Source organism: Gobius niger (assembly GCF_951799975.1).
Source record: "Gobius niger genome assembly, chromosome: 1".
NCBI lineage: Eukaryota > Metazoa > Chordata > Actinopteri > Gobiiformes > Gobiidae > Gobius > Gobius niger.
The window spans coordinates 73,798,904-73,820,507 of NC_136852.1; the positions used below are offsets into that span (position 1 = coordinate 73,798,904).

Below are 21,604 nucleotides of genomic sequence, written 5' to 3' on the forward strand. Positions count from 1 at the left end.
TTGCTGTACTTTTTCAACAAAGGCTCCAGAGTAAACCGTTTCAAAATGGCCGCACAATTTGTCACGTTTAAATGCTGGCGATGCACACTCCGGCCAGCAGGGGGAGCGCTGTGTGTGCAGCTGCCACTGACTCACCACAAAGAAGAAAGTTTGTCCCAGCAGTGTGTCGAATTTTGGCTATTTATGTTTTGGAAGCGACAAAGTAATTACCAGTTACTTTGAATATGTTTTTTACTGCAAATACTGCAGTACGCTCACTTATTTGACCGGTAGCGTCAGTACTTTAAGTTAAGTAATGAAATGAAATGTTCGGGTTAAAGGAATAGGCCACCGTTTGTGTCGAAGTACTCCTGGTATTATTACGCCTCACAATATAGTTCCCTTTTTATCCACTTAGAAAATCCACATTGTTTAATTTTGTGTAATTATACTTTATCGTATACTTTAAACGTGGAAGAGCTCGGTAGCTTCTGTCTTCACCTGGTTTGGAGCTATAGAGGAGGAGAGGCTAAATGCTAACGCCGTCTGTGCTAACGTGGCTGAGGACACGCGTGAAGACCAGACAGGTACACATGAACTCGTCTAAGCTCAGGTAAGAACATATGTGGAAACGGTGTCCTGTTCCTTTAGCCTCGGAGCTGAGGGACAGACGTTCTTCTCTGTGGTGAGTTTGTGGACGAGATCTTTCCAGAACAACAGTTTATCGGGATGTTCTGTTTGGACGATGCTTCTCTCCGTCCTGTACTCGTCCCAGTCGTCCCCTGAGACTGAGACTTCTTCACCGAGGCGTCTGGAGCAAACGAGTGTCGGGCTTTTGTAAAACTGCTGTACGTTGTAAACCAAAAAAAAAAAAACATTTTTAAAGGAACAGGCCGTTTTTCCAGACTGAGATATGATCTTACCTGAGTTGATACGTGCCTGTCTTTGTGCGTCTAACTTCACCCCATTTGGAGCTACACATGCCTTTCATCATCGTCATGTGACTTTTGTTGTTACAGCGGCCATTTTGAATACCGAAGTAGAATTATGCAGTATTACAACATGTAGCAATATCTCTGAAGACATTTGATCGACAGTGACATTTTTATGGACTCTTAATCATCGCTCAAGAAGAAAACGGTAAAAACACGGCCCCAGAGACGCACGTTTATGTGAAGAAACCAGCGAGTCAGTGTTTAAGACGTTAGCATGCTACCGGTTAGCTTCAACACTCCAAACATCTGACCTTGGATACAACATGTGACTGAGGAAATACCACAGTAACAGCTCTAACCTCTGTGTCATACATGTGAGAAACACATCGCGTTGAAGCCTTTGACAGTTGCTAGCCGGTAGCATGCTAACGCCTCGAGCAGCTTAAACACTGACTCAGACTGAGACTCTCTTGACATGACAAACTGTAAAAATCACAGAGAGGTTTTATGTTTTCTTATCTTACCTGAGTTGATACGTGCCTGTCTTTGTGCGTCTAACTTCACCCCATTTGGAGCTACACATGCCTTTCATCATCGTCATGTGACTTTTGTTGTTACGGTGGCCATTTTGAATACCGAAGTAGAATTATGCAGTACTACAACATGTAGCAATATCTCTGAAGACATTTGATCGACAGTGACATTTTTATGGACTCTTAATCATCGCTCAAGAAGAAAACTGTAAAAACACGGCCCCAGAGACACACGTTCATGTGAAGAAACCAGTGAGTCAGTGTTTAAGACGTTAGCATGCTACCGGTTAGCTTCAACACTCCAAACACCTGACCTTGGATACAACACGTGACAGAGGTTAGAACTGTTACTGTAGTATTACCTCAGTGTCATACATGTGAGAAACACATCGCGTTGAAGCCTGTGACAGTTGCTAACCGGTAGCATGCTAACGCCTTGAGCAGCTTAAACACTGACTCAGACTGAGACTCTCTTGACATGACAAACTGTAAAAATCACAGAGAGAGGTTTTATGTTTCCTCTTTGATGGGTTAATTTAGTCTTCAGACACTGAGATATGATCTTACCTGAGTTGATACGTGCCTGTCTTTGTGCGTCTAACATGTGACTTTTGTTGTTGCGGCGGCCATTTTGAATACCGAAGTAGAATTATGCAGCACTACAACATGTAACAATATCTCATTTTTATTTACTCGTAGTCATCGCTAAAAAAGAAAACAGTAAAAACACGGCCCCAGAGACGCACGTTTATGTGAAGAAACCAGTGAGTCAGTGTTTAAGCTGCTCAAGATGCTAGCATGCTACCGGTTAGCTGTTAGCTTCAACACTCCAAACATCTAGCCTTGGATGCAACACAGTGTTAATTTCGTCAACTAAAATATGTCTTAATTTTAGTCAAAGTGATATTTTTGACGGCTAAAATTGGACTAAAACTAAATTAAAAGTTTTTCATGAGACTAAAACTATGACTAAAATGTCCAGATATTTTAGTCGACTAAAATGAGACTAAATAAAAATGAAAGGGAGAGACTAAAATCATCCAAACGTCTATTGAGCGTCTGAAAGAGCGACTAAAACTAGACTAAAATTGAAGATATTTCTTTGACTAAAACTGGGCTAAAATTAACTTACATTTTCGTCAAAAGACTAAAACTAAATTAAAATATGTTATGTCAAAATTAACACTGATACAACATGTGACAGAGGTCAGAGGTCAGAGCTGTTACTGTAGTGTTTCCTCAGTGTCATACATGTGAGAAACACATCGCGTTGAAGCCTGTGACAGTTGCTAACCGGTAGCATGCTATGCTAACCGGTAGCATGCTAACGCCTTGAGCAGCTTAAACACTGACTCAGACTGAGACTCTCTTGACATGACAAACTGTAAAAATCACAGAGAGAGGTTTTATGTTTTCCTCTTTGATGTGTTCATTTAGTCTTCAGACACTGGGATATGATCTTACCTGAGTTGCCTTTCAGTCATGTGACTTTTGTTGTTGCGGCGGCCATTTTGAATAGTAGAATTATGCAGTACTACAACATGTAACAATATCTCATTTTTATTTACTCGTAGTCATCGCTCAAAAAGTAAACAGTAAAAACACGGCCCCAGAGACGCACGTTTATGTGAAGAAACCAGTGAGTCAGTGTTTAAGCTGCTCAAGATGCTAGCATGCTACCGGTTAGCTGTTAGCTTCAACACTCCAAACATCTAGCCTTGGATGCAACACAGTGTTAATTTGTCTTAATTTTAGTCAAAGTGATATTTTTGTGACTAAAATTGGACTAAAACTAAATTTAAAGTTTCTCATGAGACTAAAACTGTGACTAAAATGTCCAGATGTTTTAGTCGACTAAAATAAGACTAAATAAAAATGAAAAGGAGAGACTAAAATCATCCAAACTTGTATTGAGCGTCTGAAAGAGCCTCAGATCATGTAAATTCTCTGCCAAAGGATCAGCTCTGAGCTTTGTTCATGTGGAGCAGCTCCATGAAGCAGAGGAACAACATTAAATATGATTAAAATGAATATTATCAATGCAAAGTTTACTAAATTTACTTGCAATTTTAGTCGATTAAAACTAGACTAAAATTGAAGATATTTTTTTGACTAAAACTCGGCTAAAATTAACTTACATTTTCGTCAAAAGACTAAAACTAAATTAAAATATGTTGTCAAAATTAACACTGATACATGTGACAGAGGTCAGAGGTCAGAGCTGTTGCTGTAGTATTACCTCAGTGTCATACATGTGTTTATCGTGTTGAAGCCGCTGACAGTTGCTAACCGGTAGCATGCTAACGCCTCGAGCAGCTTAAACACTGACTCAGACTGAGACTCTGTGGACATGACAAACTGTAAAAATCACAGAGAGAGGTTTTCTGTTCCCTCTTTGATGGGTTGATTTAGTCTTCAGAGTGGAGCAGATCTTTAGTAAATCCTGCTGTCGCTATAGGACGGAGCTGCTACGTCTGGTTTCTTCACATAAACGTGCGTCTCTGGGGCCGTGTTTTACTGTTTTCTTCTTGAGCAATGATTAAAAGTCATAAAAATGCCGCTGTCAGTCAGTCGTCTTACTTTTATATCCCGAGTAGAGATATTGCTACATGTTGTAGTACTGCATAAATCTACTTCAGTATTCAAAATGGCCGCCGGAACTATGTGTGATGTCACTGGAAACGCATGTATAGGAATATAGTGGGAGAGTCCAAATGCAACACAGGTACACATCAACTCGTCTAAGCTCGGGTAAGAACAGATCTCAGTCTGGAGGAACGACGGCCTGTTCCTTTAAGTCACAGAATTTTAAATCAGATTTTTATTATTATTATTATTATTATTATCAAATATTTGTAGTAAAGCATTTTTCACAGTTCTTATTTAATGTGTTTTTTCTATATCCGTTCCAATAAGAGACAAAGCATTTGCATCATTATCACTTATTCGTGGGTTTTGGTCACGTGACCCTGGAGCCCATGGACAGGTCTATTTAGCGTTTTTTTGGGGGGTTGCTATGACGACATATTGTTCCGCCCTCATCCGTTGATGTTTTTCACATGTGCGTAAACGGCTGGTACTTTATCAAACACGGATTTAAATTATTCCGCTTTTGTTTTTGTTTTTGTACGACGCGACGGTGTCCAGATTTCTAATATTTAATAATTCCGACGGCTTCCACACGCGGCTGTGTTTTTATGTATTTATCGTGGTTTTCAGTGTCGTGCTGTGATTATCGGTGTTTGTTTAGAGAATTTCCAAAGGACAGATTTTCATGACTGAAAATGGCTGTAAATTTAATGGCAAAGAAAGTGAATTATTAATGTTAAGAAGCTTTAGCGACGGATTGAAAAGGCTTAAAGTTCAGGAGTTTGTAAATAAAGTCACGTCTTTGTACCACCTTTGTAAATCAATCATTAAAACTCTTCTGAGAAACTGTGTGTTTTTGGAATCTTTTTTAGGGACGCACGGTGATTTCAGCCGACAATAATGAGTTTATATCTGATGTTTTAGTTTCACATTTTTCACCTCTGAACCCGCCTTTACGGAGAACTTGAGAGTTTTGCTTTAACCAAATCTAAAGCTAAAGAGGGACAAAAATGAGACTTAACTGATGAAAATGCGACAAAAAAGTGACAAAAATGTGATGAAAAAGTCACAAAAATATGACGACAAATATATGACAAAAGTGACAAAAATACGACAAAAATATGACAAAAATGCAACAAAATAGTGACAAAAATGTGATGAAAAAGTGACAAAAATATATCAAAAATTTGACAAAAAAGTAACAAAAATGCAACAAAATAGTGACAAAAAAGTGACAAAAATATGACAAAAATGTGACAAAAATATGATAAAAAAGTGACAAAAATATGACACAAAAGTGGCAAAAATACGACAAAAATATGACAAAAATATGACAAAAAAGTGACAAAAATATGACAAAAAAGTGACAAAAATGTGACAAAAATGTGACAAAAATATGACAAAAATGTGACAAAAAAGTGACAAAAAAGTGACAAAAAAGTGACAAAAATGTGACAAAAAAGTGACAAAAATATGACAAAAATGTGACAAAAATATGACAAAAATGTGACAAAAATATGACAAAAATGTGACAAAAATATGACAAAAAAGTGACAAAAATGTGACAAAAATATGACAAAAAAGTGACAAAAATATGACAAAAATGTGACAAAAATATGACAAAAATGTGACAAAAGTGGCAAAAATATGACAAAAATATGACAAAAATATGACAAAAATGTGACAAAAATATGACAAAAAAGTGACAAAAATATGACAAAAAAGTGACAAAAATATGACAAAAAAGTGACAAAAATATGACAAAAAAGTGACAAAAATGTGACAAAAATGTGACAAAAATATGACAAAAATGTGACAAAAAAGTAACAAAAATGTGATGAAAAAGTCGCAAAAATAAGACCAAAAATTGTGCATGAAAAGGTATTGTGCGTAACTGCTCATACTAAAAGACCCATAATCACAAAGCGTGAGGGGGGAAAACATATGGACTTGGGATGTAAACCTGACATGCACAACTCAATAAAAACTTGATCACAAAAAAAAAAAAAAGACCAAAAAGTGTGATGTGAAAAGATGTAAAAGTGACGGCAACAACGAAGAAAAAGATCCGTTTCGATCAGTTTTGTAGGTCTTAGCTTTCAAATGAGGTGATCCCCGGACAGCTCTCCAGTCAAGAAGCTTTTAGATTTGGGTAAAACCGAACTAGAGAAGATGTTTCAGGTGGGGGTTAAGAGGTTCATGATATTCTCTTCCTATATGAGCCTCCCGGGCGACCCCTGCTGGTTCAGCTGAAAAATACAAAGAGTTTAAACCCCCACCTGAAACATATTATACACTTTATCACTTTAAACACCTGCACATCTGTAAACACAATCCTGCTGTTGTTCTATGTCAAACTGCTGTCGTCTTACCACATCTTATTTATTTTAATATTCTTCATGCATGCTTCCTTATAGTTATAATTACTTATTTATATTATTCACTAGCTGAGACCCGGACAAAGAAAGTGAATTATTAAGAAGCTTTAGACGGATTGAAAAGGCTTAAAGTTCAGGAGTTTGTAAATAAAGTCACGTCTTTGTACCACATTTGTAAATCAATCATTAAAACTCCTCTGAGAAACTTTGTGTTTTTGGAATCTTTTTTAGGGATGATTTCAGCCGACAATAATGAGTTTATATCGTTTTAGTTTCACATTTTCACCACTGAACCCGCCTTTACGGAGAACTTGAGAGTTTGGCTTTAACCAAATCTAAAGGCTTCATGAGAAAAAAGCTAAAGAGGGACAAAAGTTAGACTTAACTGAGGAAAATGCAACAAAAATATGACAAAAATGTGATGAAAAAGTGACCAAAAAGTAACCTGGCTAACACCAGGCTGCTGTGTGCGCTCGAATTATTTCGAACTGCACAACAGCCTGGGGACCATGGCCAAATCTCCGGTGGATTTGGGAACCAATCACAGAGCGAGGAGGGACGGCAAGACGATGACGCGCTATTCGATATACGGAAGCTTGTAGTTTATTTACGGATAATTTAAAAAAAAGTTTATTTACGGATCCAACATGACAGCAGCAGACACGATGGTATTTTTTGATCAAGCTTTAGACCTTGTTCTAAATAATTTAGCTCAAAAGTTTACAGCGGGTACGTCATACGTCATCTCATACGATGATATGATTGGCTGTGGCCTCGTGCAGACGCATGAGACTTTTTTTGTTTTTGTTTCGTAGCGCCCAATAAACGACTATGGACGATCGTAAACCACACCTCTCCTACGAGAAAATGAATTGGTGTCCCCAGACTAAATATCACTTGTGATTTTAGTCTGGTGTTAGCCAGGCTAACCAAAAAGTGAAAAAATGACCAAAAAAAGTGAAAAAAATGACAAAAAAATGAAAAAGTGACAAAAAAATGACAAAAAATGACAAAAAAAAGTCACAAAAAAGTCACAAAAAGATGACGACAAATATATGACAAAAGTGACAAAAATGTGACAAAAATATGATGAAAAGTGACAAAAATGCAACAAAAAAGTGACAAAAATATGACAAAAAAGTGACAAAAATGTGACAAAAATATGGTGAAAAGTCACAAAAAAGTCACAAAAATGTGATGAAAAAGTCACAAAAATATGACGACAAATATATGACAAAATGCGACAAAAATGTGTCAAAAATATGATGAAAAGTGACAAAAATGCAACAAAAAAGTGACAAAAATGTGAAGAAAAAGTCAGAAAAATGTGACGACAAATATATGACAAAAATACGACAAAAATGTGACAAAAAATGTGATGAAAAGTCACAAAAAAGTCACAAAAAGTGACAAAAAAATGACAAAAAAAAAGTCACAAAAAAGTGACAAAAATGTTGTGAAAAAGTGACAAAAATATGACAAAAGTGACAAAAATACGACAAAATGTGATGAAAAGACACAAAAATCAGACCAAAAATTGGGCATGAAAAGATATTGTGCATAACTGCTCATACTAAAAGACCCATAATCACAAAGGGTGAGGGGGGAACAAACATTAAAAAAAATGTGTGCTGCATATGGAACTGGGATGTAAACCTGACAACATGCACAGCTCAATAAAAACTTGAGACCAAAAAGTGTGATGTCAAAAGTTTGTAAAAGTGACGGCAACAACGAGGAAAAAGATCCGTTTCGATCAGTTTTGTAGGTCTTAGCTTTCAAATGAGGTGATCCCCGGACAGCTCTCCAGTCGAGAAGCTTTTAGACTTGAGTAAAACCGAACTAGAGAAGATGTTTCAGGTCAAGAGGTGAAGTTCATGATATTCTAATGATATGACGAGCACCTGCATGAGCCTCACGGGCGACCCCTGCTGGTTCAGCTGAAAAATACAAAGAGCTTTAACCCCCGCCTGAAACACCTCTCTCCGTGAAGCCATTATATCACTTTAACACTTTAAACACCTGCACAAAGTATCTCCAGAAATCAGCAACACTCTGGATAACTAGGAAATGAAGCCCTATGTCAAAAATCCTGAAACATCCCTTTAAATCAGGGGTGCCCAAACTTTTTGTCTCCGAGGGCCAAAATGAAAAAGTGCCTGTGGGTCGCGGGCCAAACACGGTGATGTCAAGCGTGAAACATATAACTGCAAATAATAAAAGTTACTTTATTTTCTTTTTTGGTACACCTTTGCATTTAATTAAATCTATGCAATTAACCTCTTAACTCCCATCTGAACCGAGAGGATCTTTTTCCTCACGTCATCAGATTTTTTTTCTATCATTTTTTTGTTGGGCATTCAACTCATTTTTGTAACTTTTATGTCATTATTTTGTAATTTTTTGTCACATTTTTGGCATTTTTTTGTAAATTTCTTGTGACATTTTTGTGACATTTTTGCCACTTTTTCATAAATTTTTCGTCACTTTTTTGTCAATGTTTTCTCACTTTTTTGTCACATTTCCGTCATTGTTTTCGTCTCAGTTTTGTTGCTATTTTCACAGCTTTTTTCCAGAAGCTTTTAGACTGGGGTAAAGCCAAAATGTGCTCGGTTCAGGTGGGAGTTAAGGGGTTAACATGCTACAAAAGCCTAGTTTTAGTAGATTAGAACAAAATCAATTATTGTAGCAATATAGAGCAAAATGGAAACAACAGCACCACCTGTACCTGCAGTACCTACAGTGACTTTAGCTCATTCATTTCTTTAAGTCAAAGAAAATGCCATATTATATCATTTTGAAAGTGTCAGTTCAGCATAAATTCTTTTATAAGTCATAGATGTCAACGATTTTTGCAAAAAAAAGTTGGAAAAATGGGAAAGTTGATGCTACGACGCTCTGTGATTGATAAACACCAAGACACCAGAACAGTGTTTCCTTAACTTTGCGAAAGGAGTGAAACAGCGCCCCCAATTTGACGCTAGTGGACAAAAAGTGAACCGCAGCCATATTTGCCATTGAGAATGAATGGGAGAGAGTTATTAACCAGATGCGGCGCAAAAGTAGGTCACTCTCTGGCGGGCCAACCTAATTGTTCCGGCGGGCCAAATTTGGCCCGCGGGCCCCACTTTGGGCACCCCTGCTTTAAATGATATAATCCCAATGACGGACAGGAGGCGCCGGGTCACTCAGTTCCCTTTAATCAGATACAGTGTAACGTCTGACAGCTCTGAAATACAAAACAAAATCACAGGGTATTGGCAGGGCTGGACTTTAACACGGGCCCACCTTCCACCCGAACATTAAAGCCACACTGCGGAACGTTCCATTACCCCTACAGAGCCGTGAAAACAAGCATGTCGGAGCAGTGTGGCTTTAACGAAGGCTAATCTGGCACCACCTCGTGACATCAGCAGGTGGAGGTGAGCGTTTAAAGCCCAGCCCTGGTCATTAGTCGTCTTTCCCCTCGGTGTCTGCGGTCGCTCCCCCTGAGCTCCTGAGAGCGGTGGTCGGACCCACGCCAGCGTGAGCGTCAGCCCCAGACCAGCGGAGCTTTGAGCCTGGAGCTTCATGAGGCGTGGCTGTGGGCGACCAGGGCGCGGCAGGGAAAGCTCAGGACGTCCCACGGAGACGCCTCTGCCGGGGCCGACGCTGCGGGAAACACAAGAAAGTGAAACCAGGAGCGGGCGGGGCTTTCTGTGACCGAGGCAGAGAGATATTTTTTGTAATTCATGCAGTTCTTATATTTGAAGAGTTTCGTGGCGCTAGGCTAGTGCTAGGCTAGTGCATTTCTATGGTATCAGCTAGCCTGCATTAACCTCTTATCACCCGCCGAAACCAAATCCATTCTCTCCTCTATGCCATTGTCGTCACTTTTTATTTCCCTTATGTGTTTTTGTCACTTTTTTATTAATTTTTTTGCTTCTCTTCTGTCACTTTTTTGCTGGATTTTTGTCTTTTTTCTGCTGGATTTTTGACATTTTTTGCTGGATTTTTGTCTTTTTTTTGCTGGATTTTTGTCTTTTTTCTGCTGGATTTTTGTCACTTTTTCTGCTGGATTTTTGTCTTTTTTTTCTGCTGGATTTTTGTCACTTTTTGCTGGATTTTTGTCTTTTTTCTGCTGGATTTTTGTCATTTTTTTGCTGGATTTTTGTCTTTTTTCTGCTGGATTTTTGTCTTTTTTTTTGCTGGATTTTTGTTTTTTTTTCTGCTGGATTTTTGTCATTTTTGTGGCTGGATTTTTGTCATTTTTTTTGTTGAGTTTTTGTCATTTTTGTCGCTTTTTGGTGTTACAAGTGATTTGCCTCAGGTGCTCTGTGGAGCGGGTCACACTGTTTTTAATGCAGGCTAGCTGATACCATAGAAATGCTCTAGCCTAGCACCACAAAACTCTTCAAATATAAGAACTGCAAAACTCTAGATAACTAGGAAATGAGGCCCTATGTCAAAAATCCTGAAATATCCCTTTAACGCTCGAGCAGTTAAAGTCACTTTAAGTCAAGTATGAAATGGATTCAAATGATCGTAACATAAAGGAGTCATTTTGAAAACCTTCCAAATATTGTGGAGGTGAAGTTAGTTCAAGTGGATTTACATTACTCAAAAATAAAAGGGCTTTTTGTCAATTTTACCCAGGCCCGAGTCTACTTAAAAAGGGGAACTATGTTGTAAATCAGGGGTCGGCAAGTTTGTGTTGAGGCCGATTTTCATCTTCGCCAAAACACCGAGGGTCAAACCTCAACATTGTCGCTTAAAGTCAAGAACTTTTTTCTGCAAATGCCAAAGTTTTACATCAGTGGTTCCCAAGTCGGGACCCAACGTTACCCTGGGATGACCGGCCCAAACAACCCAAATAAAACCTTTGTTTGTCAGATATCGTACAAAATATTGGCTGTATTTGAATGTCCACACTATTCCCTAACCCCTCATTCACTACACAGGCCCGCACTATATAGTCGACTATATAGCCAGTATATAGTCACTATATAGTCACTGATTCTGTTGGCGATTCGAACAGAAGCCACGACTTTCTCCGCTGCGTGACGTCAGGCGCCCTGCGGCTGCAGATATGTTTAAAAAAAAATCTGAATTTATTTATTGTTAAAACGTTTATTTTATATATATATGAAACAGAACGACTGTTTTGGCACTTTTACAGGCGTTGCTCTCATCACACACAAAAATAAAGTCACCCCAGCGTGAGCTCAGAGACGCCGAAAGTCGGTCAGAGCCCGGTGTCCGAACACCAGCAGATTGAGCGACTACATCTGATAAAAGTTCAATAAACTCCGGGAATAAAGTATTTCTGCGATAAAAACCAAACTCAGAGACAGTGGAATATTTATGGATTAATACGAGTCAGATACTTTATATTTAACATGGATTTTACATGAATGACTTGGATTATTCCAGAGGAAGCTATCGGTCATTTAACAGCTCAAGCTAAAGGTAAGCGGCTAACGTTAGCATGAAGCTATCGGTCATTTAGCTCCAGCTAACATTAGCATCTTTTCACCGTAACCGTTTATATTTAGTTCATTTATTCATGAGAAACACAAACACTCGACTGAAACAGCTGATTTACTTCAGTCGTGCCCTACTTTTTTCACTCTGGACATTCGGACACCCCAACAAAATGGCGTGAGCACTATATAGTGACTATATAGTCACTATATAGTCACTATATAGTCACTATATAGTGACTATATAGTGACTATATAGTGACTATATAGTCACTATATAGTCACTATATAGTCACTATATAGTGACTATATAGTGACTATATAGTGATTATATAGTGACTATATAGGGAATAGTGTGGACATTTGGATACAGCCATTGTGTTTTCCCACACAAGTTTTTTATTGAACAAGCCGTAGATGTGCCTTTAAATCTGAAATTCCAGCAGTTACAGAGGGAAAATATTGAAAAAAAGCTTCCAATAGACTCGCGACCCACTGAAAAAGGTTCCGCGACCCACTTTTGGGTCCCGACCCACCAGTTGAGAATCACTGCAGGACCAAGTTGGATGTTCTGCCAGGGCATTTTTAAAGTACTATAAAAGCAATTTGAGCTCTTATTTGCATAATAATGTTTCTCAAAATAATCTCGAGGTTCTGTCCTGGAGGGCCGGATTTGGCCCGCGGGCCTGACGTTGCCTTCCCCTGTTGTAAGGCGTAATAATATCAGGAGTAGTTTGACATCCGCACAGTCTTCACTTTACTGAGCAGATGTCGAACTACACCTGGTATTATTACGCCTTACAATATAGTTCCCCTTTTTATCCGCTTAGAAAATCCACATTGTTTCATTTTGTGTAAGTATACTTTATCACGTAACCATTTTTAAATAGGGGAAGCGTGAAGAGCTGAGAAAGCCGTGTCACCTGCAGCGTCCGCCCCTACAGGTCGGTGTGCTCGGGCTTCTCCGGGGCCGCGGTGGACTTAAACGGGGGCTCGTCCGGGAAGGGGCTGTCCTTCGCCGGGGAGAACCTGAACTCCTCCGGCACCTCGTCCTCCGCCTGCTCTTTCTTGTAGAAGCCCAGCTTGTCCAGCAGCTCGTTGATCTCCGAGCGCGTCATGTCCGTGAGAGGGATCCGCTGAGGAGGGGGAGGAGGAAGAGGAGGAGGAGAAGAAGAGAGGAGGAGAAGAAGAGAGGAAAGATAAAACACAAAGGTCAGGCTTGTTTTAAGGTTTTATAAGGACTTTGTTTGAATCTGAGGTAAAAGTGTCCGACTCACGTCCAGCTCCTCGAAGTAGTGGTTGAGGAGGACGAGTTCTGGGTCGGCTCCGGGAATGTGCTTCATCACCAGGTTATGACTGAGAGGTCAAGGGTCAAGGGTCAACACACAGGCCGGAAAAACCCGCTGTAGCACCTCCATGTCGCCGCTATCGTCTCCCATTGGAAAGCATTGCACTTTACACACGTTAAAAACAACTTTAAAGCCGGGTTTCTAAATTTCTTACACTTTCTACAGCGAGATGTTCCTCCTGTGAACAATTAAAGGGACACATTTTACAAATCTCGTACTTAATGAGGGCCGGACTGTTAGCATTGGAGCTACGCGGCTACGACCTGTCAGACAAGGGCGGAGTCTACAGTGGAGATCCCGCCCTTATGCCCTTTTTAGGAACATGTTCCATCAGAGCTGGGGAGGAGGAGCCTGGGAATCCACCATGATTTCCCCCTCGAACGTGGTCATTGTGTAAACGGGGAGGAGTGAGGAGGAGGAGGAGGAGTCTATTAATAATATGTCTATGGGCTTCGTCAGCAACACTACAGTTCAGTTCAGCCCACAGGCTAGATAAATACCTCAGGGAGGAGCTCAGCTTGGCTCAGTCTCTCCCCTATATTAACAGCTACTCTCACCTGTGGGTAAACACTTTTGTAGTTCTAAGTCCTAACGACCTAACTCAAACCTGAGTTTCAGTCTGACTAAATCTCAGCCGATCCCATGATTTTGTTCCTCCATGAACAGGAATGAAAGGCTTTGATTTCACTTGCTCCGCTGTACGTGTTAAAGAGGGGGTATTCTGCTGTTTTCAGTCCCACAGCACCAGTCTATATCACACTACAATGATGACAAACCTTCTGTTGGTCTGTAAATGCAGTAAATCAGAATAACTGCCTTGTATAAAATGTCTCTCTCAAAATGGCAGTAGTGAATGTCTTGAAATAGGCCTCTGTCTCTTTAAGAACCTCTGAGCCTTTAGACACGCCCCCTCCACACGCTGTCTGTGGCATCAGTGGGGAGGGGGTTCTGCTGAGGAGCAGTGGTTGGTTACTCGGCTGGTGACGAAAGCTCGGAGGCGTCTCCAGGAGGTGGGGGCGTTCCTAGGAGGACTCAGGCAAACCTATCCCTAAAATGGCCGCCATCAGAGTTTTTACAGATTACTCACAAATACGTGAATGTGCCAAGGCAACACTTCAGGCATGTTTTTAATGAGAGAGTGACAGAATAACATGATGGAAAGCTTGAAAAAGTCCATTTTGCAGAATACCCCCCCCTTTAATGAGGCTGAAACTCAGCCCAGGACAGATCAATAGGCAGGTCATTATCAGTGATCAGCTGAGATTAGGGCCGTTCAGACTGAAACTCAGGTGTGAGATTGTTGTTAGGACTTAGAACTACAAAGACACATAACTACGAAGGTGTTTTCCCACAGGTGAGAATAGCTGAGCGCCCCCCTGTGGTCTTTATCTAGTCTGCCGGCTGAGCTGAACCTTAGTGTCGCTGACAAAGCCTTTTGGATTCGACACTTCAGCTACAGAGTACAGACGATGACTCAAGAACCTTCACTGAAGATGTATTTACTTATTTACTTACTTCCACTTTTATTTTTGGTCGACGCTTTATTTATTTTAAAACCCTACATTATTCTCTTCTTGATTTCTCTCGGCCACATGCAAATGAAGGGGGCGGGGCTTGAGCGAGGCCTGTGCACTGGGATCCCTCACGGTCCCGCCCCCCCTGCATGTCTGCCCCCGGGGGCGAGGGAAGGATACTACAGAGGAATGTCCTGGACCACAAAGGCCTTGACCTGGGGGAGAGAGAGAGTTCAGCCACACTGGAGCCGTGTTATGGGAAGTGTTGACGTGTTTGTGTCTCACCTCCCTGAGCCGGTTCAGCTGTCATCCCCCGCACGACTGCAACACAAGCACCGAGAAAACAAGATTCAGAAAATACTTGTATATATATACTTGTACAATACTTCAAAGACTTGATTAGGAAGGTCCTGACCGTTTGTTTTGAAACAGGTACTTAACCTCTTAACTCCCGCCTGAACCGAGATGATCTTCTTCCTCACGTCATCACATTTTTTTTTCATCATTTTTTTGTTGGGTATTCAACTCATTTTTGAAACTCATTTTTTTGTCTTTTTATTTTTTTTATTTTTTTTGGGTCAATTTTTTATCACATTTTTGTAATTTTTTTGTCACATTTTTGTAATTTTTTGTCACATTTTTGTAATTTTTTTGTCACATTTTTTGTCACATTATGGTCATTTTTTCATCCTTTTTTATCAATTTTTTGTCACATTTTTGTAATTTATTTGTCAGAATTTTATCACATTTTTTTATTTTTTTTGTCATTTTTTTGTCACATTTTTTTATTTTTTTTATCACATTTTTGTCACATTTTTTGTCACATTTGGTCACATTTTGGTCATTTTTTCATCAATTTTTTATCCAATTTTTGTATTTTTTTTTGGCACATTTTTGTTATTTTTTTGTCATTTTTTGTCACATTTTTGTCATTTTTTTGGTCATTTTTTCATCCTTTTTTATCAATTTTTTGTCCCATTTTGTCATTTGTTCGTCAATTTTTTGTCAATTTCTTGTGACATTTTTGCCACTTTTTCATCAATTTTTCGTCACTTTTTTGTCACATTTCCATCATTGTTTTCGTCTCAGTTTTGTAGTTATTTTCACACCTTTTTTCCAAAAGCTTTTGGATTAGGGTAAAGCCAAACTGGAGAAAATGTGCTCGGTTCACGTGGGAGTTAAGGGGTTAAACAATACCACATTTCAGAAATATGGCATTGTTTAACCCCTTAACTCCCAAAAGTGACGGCAACAACGAGGAAAAAGATCTGTTTCGATCAGTTTTGTAGGTCTTAGCTTTCAAATGAGGTGATCCCTGGACAGCTCTCCAGTCAAGAAGCTTTTGGATTTGAGAAGATGTTTCAGGTGGGGGTTAAGAGGTTAAAACGATTATTCTTTTTCCAGTACAGAAGACAAAGAGTTTAGTAAAGTATGGTTAAAGTTCAGTCCCCAGCTGATGTTGATGTGCTGCTTTAACTGAAGGATGATTAACCTCTTAACTCCCACCTCCCAGTTCGGCTTTACCCTAATCAAAAAGATTCTTGGGGAAAAAGCACTAAAATAGCCACAAAAATGAGAAGAAAACAAGTTTGTAAACGCAACAAAATGTGACAAAAATTCAACAAAAATGTGACAAAAATTCTACAAAAATGTGACAAAAATTCATCAAAAATGTGACAAAAATTTAAAAAAAAAAATTGACAAAAATGTGACAAAAATTCAACAAAAATGTGACAAAAATTCAACAAAAATGTGACAAAAATTCAACAAAAATGTGACAAAAATTCAACAAAAATGTGACAAAAATTCAACAAAAATGTGACAAAAATTCATCAAAAATGTGACAAAAATTCAACAAAAAAAATTGACAAAAATGTGACAAAAATGTGACAAAAATTCAACAAAAATGTGACAAAAATTTAAAAAAAAAATGACAAAAATTCAACAAAAATGTGACAAAAATTCAACTAAAAAATGACAAAAATTTAACAAAAAAATGACAAAAATTTAACAAAAAAATGACAAAAATGTGACAAAAATGTGACAAAAAAAAAAAAAAAAATGACAAAAATTCAACAAAAATGTGACAAAAATTCAACAAAAATGTGACAAAAATTGACTAAAATGTGACAAAAATTCAACAAAAAATTGACAAAAATTTGACAAAAATTTGACAAAAATTTGACAAAAATTTAAAAAAAAATTAAAAAAAATTCAACAAAAAAGTGACAAAAATTCAAAAAAAAATTGACAAAAATTCAACAAAAAAATGACAAAAATTCTACAAAAAGTGGCAAAAACTCAACAAAAATGTAACAAAAATGGGAAAAAAAGAAAGAAAATAAAAACATACAAAAGGTGACACAACACAGCAACAACGTGAGAAAAAGATCAGTTTTGTAGGTCTTAGCTTTCAAATGAGGTGATCCCTGGACAGCTCTCCAGTCAAGAAGCTTTTGGATTTGAGAAGATGTTTCAGGTGGGGGTTAAGAGGTTAAAACGATTATTCTTTTTCCAGTACAGAAGACAAAGAGTTTAGTAAAGTATGGTTAAAGTTCAGTCCCCAGCTGATGTTGATGTGCTGCTTTAACTGAAGGATGATTAACCTCTTAACTCCCACCTCCCAGTTCGGCTTTACCCTAATCAAAAAGATTCTTGGGGAAAAAGCACTAAAATAGCCACAAAAATGAGAAGAAAACAAGTTTGTAAACGCAACAAAATGTGACAAAAATTCAACAAAAATGTGACAAAAATTCTACAAAAATGTGACAAAAATTCATCAAAAATGTGACAAAAATTAAAAAAAAAAATTTGACAAAAATGTGACAAAAATTCAACAAAAATGTGACAAAAATTAAAAAAAAATTTGACAAAAATTCAACAAAAATGTGACAAAAATTCAACAAAAATGTGACAAAAATTCAACAAAAATGTGACAAAAATTCAACAAAAATGTGACAAAAATTCAACAAAAATGTGACAAAAATTCAACAAAAATGTGACAAAAATTCATCAAAAATGTGACAAAAATTCAACAAAAAAAATTGACAAAAATGTGACAAAAATGTGACAAAAATTCAACAAAAATGTGACAAAAATTTAAAAAAAAAATGACAAAAAATCAACAAAAATGTGACAAAAATTCAACTAAAAAATGACAAAAATTTAACAAAAAAATGACAAAAATTTAACAAAAAAATGACAAAAATGTGACAAAAATGTGACAAAAAAAAAAAAAAAAAGACAAAAATTCAACAAAAATGTGACAAAAATTCGACAAAAATGTGACAAAAATTGACTAAAATGTGACAAAAATTCAACAAAAAATTGACAAAAATTTGACAAAAATTTGACGAAAAATTAAAAAAATTTTTTAAAAAATTCAACAAAAAAGTGACAAAAATTCAAAAAAAAATTGACAAAAATTCAACAAAAAAATGACAAAAATTCTACAAAAAGTGGCAAAAACTCAACAAAAATGTAACAAAAATGGGAAAAAAAGAAAGAAAATAAAAACATACAAAAGGTGACACAACACAGCAACAACGTGAGAAAAAGATCAGTTTTGTGGGTCTTAGCTTTCAAATGAGGTGTTACACAGGCCTATATAATGGCCAAAGAGGACAGAATGCATTTGGTTTAGGCGGGTGGTAAGAAGTTAAAGGTATTTTCTAATCGTAGATTTGCATAAAGCCGCCGTGGGATCTGGGCCAGGTTGGACTTTTGCCTCCGGTGCTTTTGTTTTTTTCCACAGTGAGAGATAAATCAAACACAGACCTTTTGTACCGACCTGGGAAACATCCTAACCTAGTTCGTAGCAGAACCCAATCCCCGTCCTATTCAGGCGTGTTACAAAGGCAGCGGGTCATGTGACGGCGATCATGTGACAGCCCTGAGGGAGCGAGGAGGACCTGAGCTGGAGACGAGCCGGGACGTCCTGTGAGGCTGGAGGTCGAGAGTCGCTCACTTTACACAGACGAACGACGGCAGTAAAAACACGTTTCTGTGATGTAGCAGCACATGTGGCTCAGATGTTTCACTCTGAAGACCAAACTAACGCATCAAAGAGGGAACAGAAGACCTTTCTGTGTGATTTTTACAGTTTGTCATGTCGACAGAGTCTGAGTCAGAGTTTAACCCCTTAACTCCCACCTGAACGGATCCCATTTTCTCCAGTTTGGCTTTACCCTAATCAAAACGCTTCTTGGGAAAAAACACCAAAAATAGCCACAAAAAATGAGAAGAAAACAAGGATGTAAACGCGACAAAAATGTGACAAAAATTCAACAAAAATGTGACAAAAATTCAACAAAATTGTGACAAAAACTCAACAAAAAAATGACAAAAATTCAACAAAAATGTGACAAATATTCAACAAAAATGTCACAAAAACGCAAATTACAAAAAAGTGACAAAAAAATTACAAAAATTTGATAAAAATTAGACGAAAAAATGACAAAAATGTGATAGAAAATTGACAAAAAGTTGACGAAAAAATGACAAAAATGTAACAAAAAAAGACATTTAAAAATGAGTTACAAAAATGAGTTGAATACCCAACAAAAAAATGATGGAAAAAAAATCTGATGACGTGAGGAAAAAGATCCTCTCGGTTCAGGCGGGAGTTAAGAGGTTGAGTGTTTTCGTCTCGTTTTTGATTCTTTTTTAAGTCGGGGGTTAAGGGATAATAAATGTAATCAGGTTTAGAGCCATCACTGCATCTCCCTCCGCTCCACTGAACACATCCAGGCTCTCGTCTCATCATGTCTCCCCCCCCCCCCCCCGAGCTACCCTGCCCCGGGTTGTGAACCACTTGTCTCCACTGTTATAGTGTATAAATGTTGACCTGATGCCTTAGTAAATATAGAAGTCCTTTCAACATAAGGAACGTGTTTTTGGTTCATTTGATGTTGAAGATGTTGAACTTTGTGTCAAAACATCTGCATTATCTTCTCACCACCTGGACTGTGCTATAATGTAAACACTCCATGTAGTTTATACTGGTGGTTTAATGTTTAACCCCTGAACTCCCACCTGAACCGAGCACATTTTCTCCAGTTTGGCTTTACCCCAATCCAAAAGCTTCTGGAAAAAAAGCTGTGAAAATAGCAACAAAACTGAGACGAAAACAGTAATGGACATGTGAGAAAAAAGTGAGAAAACATTGATACAAAAGTGATGAAAAATAGATGAAAAAGTGGCAAAAATGTCACAAGAAATTGATGAAAAAATGACAAAAATGTGACAAAAAAATGACAAAAATGTGACAAAAAATGACAAAAAATAGATTAAAAAATGACTAAAAAATGACAAAAATGTGACAAAAATGTGACAAAAAATTGGCCAAAAAATTACCAAAAATTGATCAAAAAATGACAAAAAAATGACAAAAAATTTGACAGAAAATGACAAAAAAAAGACAAAAATGTGACAAAATGTGACAAAAATGTGACAAAAAAATGACAAAATGTGACAAAAAAATGACAAAAATGTGATAAAAAATGACAAAAATGTGACAAAATGTGACAAAAATGTGACCAAAAAATGACAAAAATGTGATAAAAAATGACAAAAATGTGACAAAAATGTGATAAAAAATTGGCAAAAATGTGATAAAAATTTGACAAAAAAATGACAAAAAAATGACAAAAATGTGACAAAAAATGACAAAAAAATGACAAAAATGTGATAAAAATTTGACAAAAAAATGACAAAAAAATGACAAAATGTGACAAAAATGTGACAAAAAAATAACAAAAATGTGATAAAAATTTGACCAAAAAATGACAAAAAAATGTTTAAAAAATGACAAAAATGTGACAAAAATGTGATAAAAAACTGGCAAAAAAATGACAAAAATTTGACCAAAAAATGACAAAAAATTGATCCAAAAAATGTGACAAAATGTGACAAAAATGTGATAAAAATTTGACACAAAAAAAAAGACAAAAATGTGACAAAAATGACTAAAAAAATGACAAAAAAGTTACAAAAATGAGTTGAATACCCAACAAAAAAATGATGGAACAATAATCTGATGACGTGAGGAAAAAGATCCTCTCGGTTCAGGCGGGAGTTAAGAGGTTAATGCAGGTTCAGCAGCATCTGGTTCAGGTTTAGTCCAGGTTCAGGTTTGGTCCTGGTTCTCTCCATGACTCTCAGTTCAAGCCCCCCCTGTCTAAAACCCCACGGGCCTGTGCCATTACCTCCCCACTTCTATTTACATCCCCTTCCTTATATCTTTACGCATGCGCCAAAAGACAAATAAACGCTCGACATTTTTCTCCCCCCTCCCTCTCTATAAATCACTAAACACTCCTTTCCCCACCATCCCCCCCCCCCCCCGGTCTCTGCACCAGTCCGTACCTCCACCCGCGCTTTGGCCAGTCCCTTCAGCCTCTCCGGGTCCACGTCGTGGGCCGCGGCGCCCTGGAGGAGGCTGAGCAGCAGCACCAGCAGCCACATGTCCACGGCTCCGGCTCGGCCTGTGTCCCCGCGTGTGTCCCCGCGCGTGTCCCCGCAGAGAGAGCCGACAGAGGAGCGCTCCTGGCCGGGGGCAGAGGAGGAGTGATGCGATGAGTGTGCGCAACCCGGTGCCACGTCAAGTAACAGCGCGGGCGGGAGGGACGGAGGGGAGGGGAGGGGGAGGCGCTGGGTGGAGAACCGGAAAAGAGAGAATGGAGGCGACAGAGTATGAAGTTACAAAAGAGGAGTTTCTGTTGGAAACATTCAAATGGCAGCGGGCAGAGAATACAGTATTTACATAATGGCAACGGCGGATTCAAATGAGAGGCGCGTGCAGCCTGTCTTCCTCAGACCTGACCTGGGGGGCTGGACTGCAGACTGTGGAGGCTCGATAAGGGCT

At 38.2% G+C, this 21,604-nt stretch overlaps 1 protein-coding gene across 1 annotated transcript; it reads right to left on the reverse strand.

The window, feature by feature from the left end:
* Nucleotides 1-9,814: 9,814 nt before the first annotated feature.
* selenom (selenoprotein M) lies at nt 9,815-21,355 on the reverse strand. Its single transcript, XM_079553121.1, has 6 exons — nt 21,106-21,355; nt 15,025-15,060; nt 14,920-14,954; nt 13,154-13,232; nt 12,800-13,012; nt 9,815-10,065 (listed from the first exon to the last, which is right to left on the reverse strand). The coding sequence occupies exons 1-5, from the start codon at nt 21,202-21,204 to the stop codon at nt 12,815-12,817; spliced, it is 447 nt and encodes a 148-aa protein (XP_079409247.1). The 5' UTR covers nt 21,205-21,355; the 3' UTR covers nt 9,815-10,065; nt 12,800-12,814.
* Nucleotides 21,356-21,604: the final 249 nt, after the last annotated feature.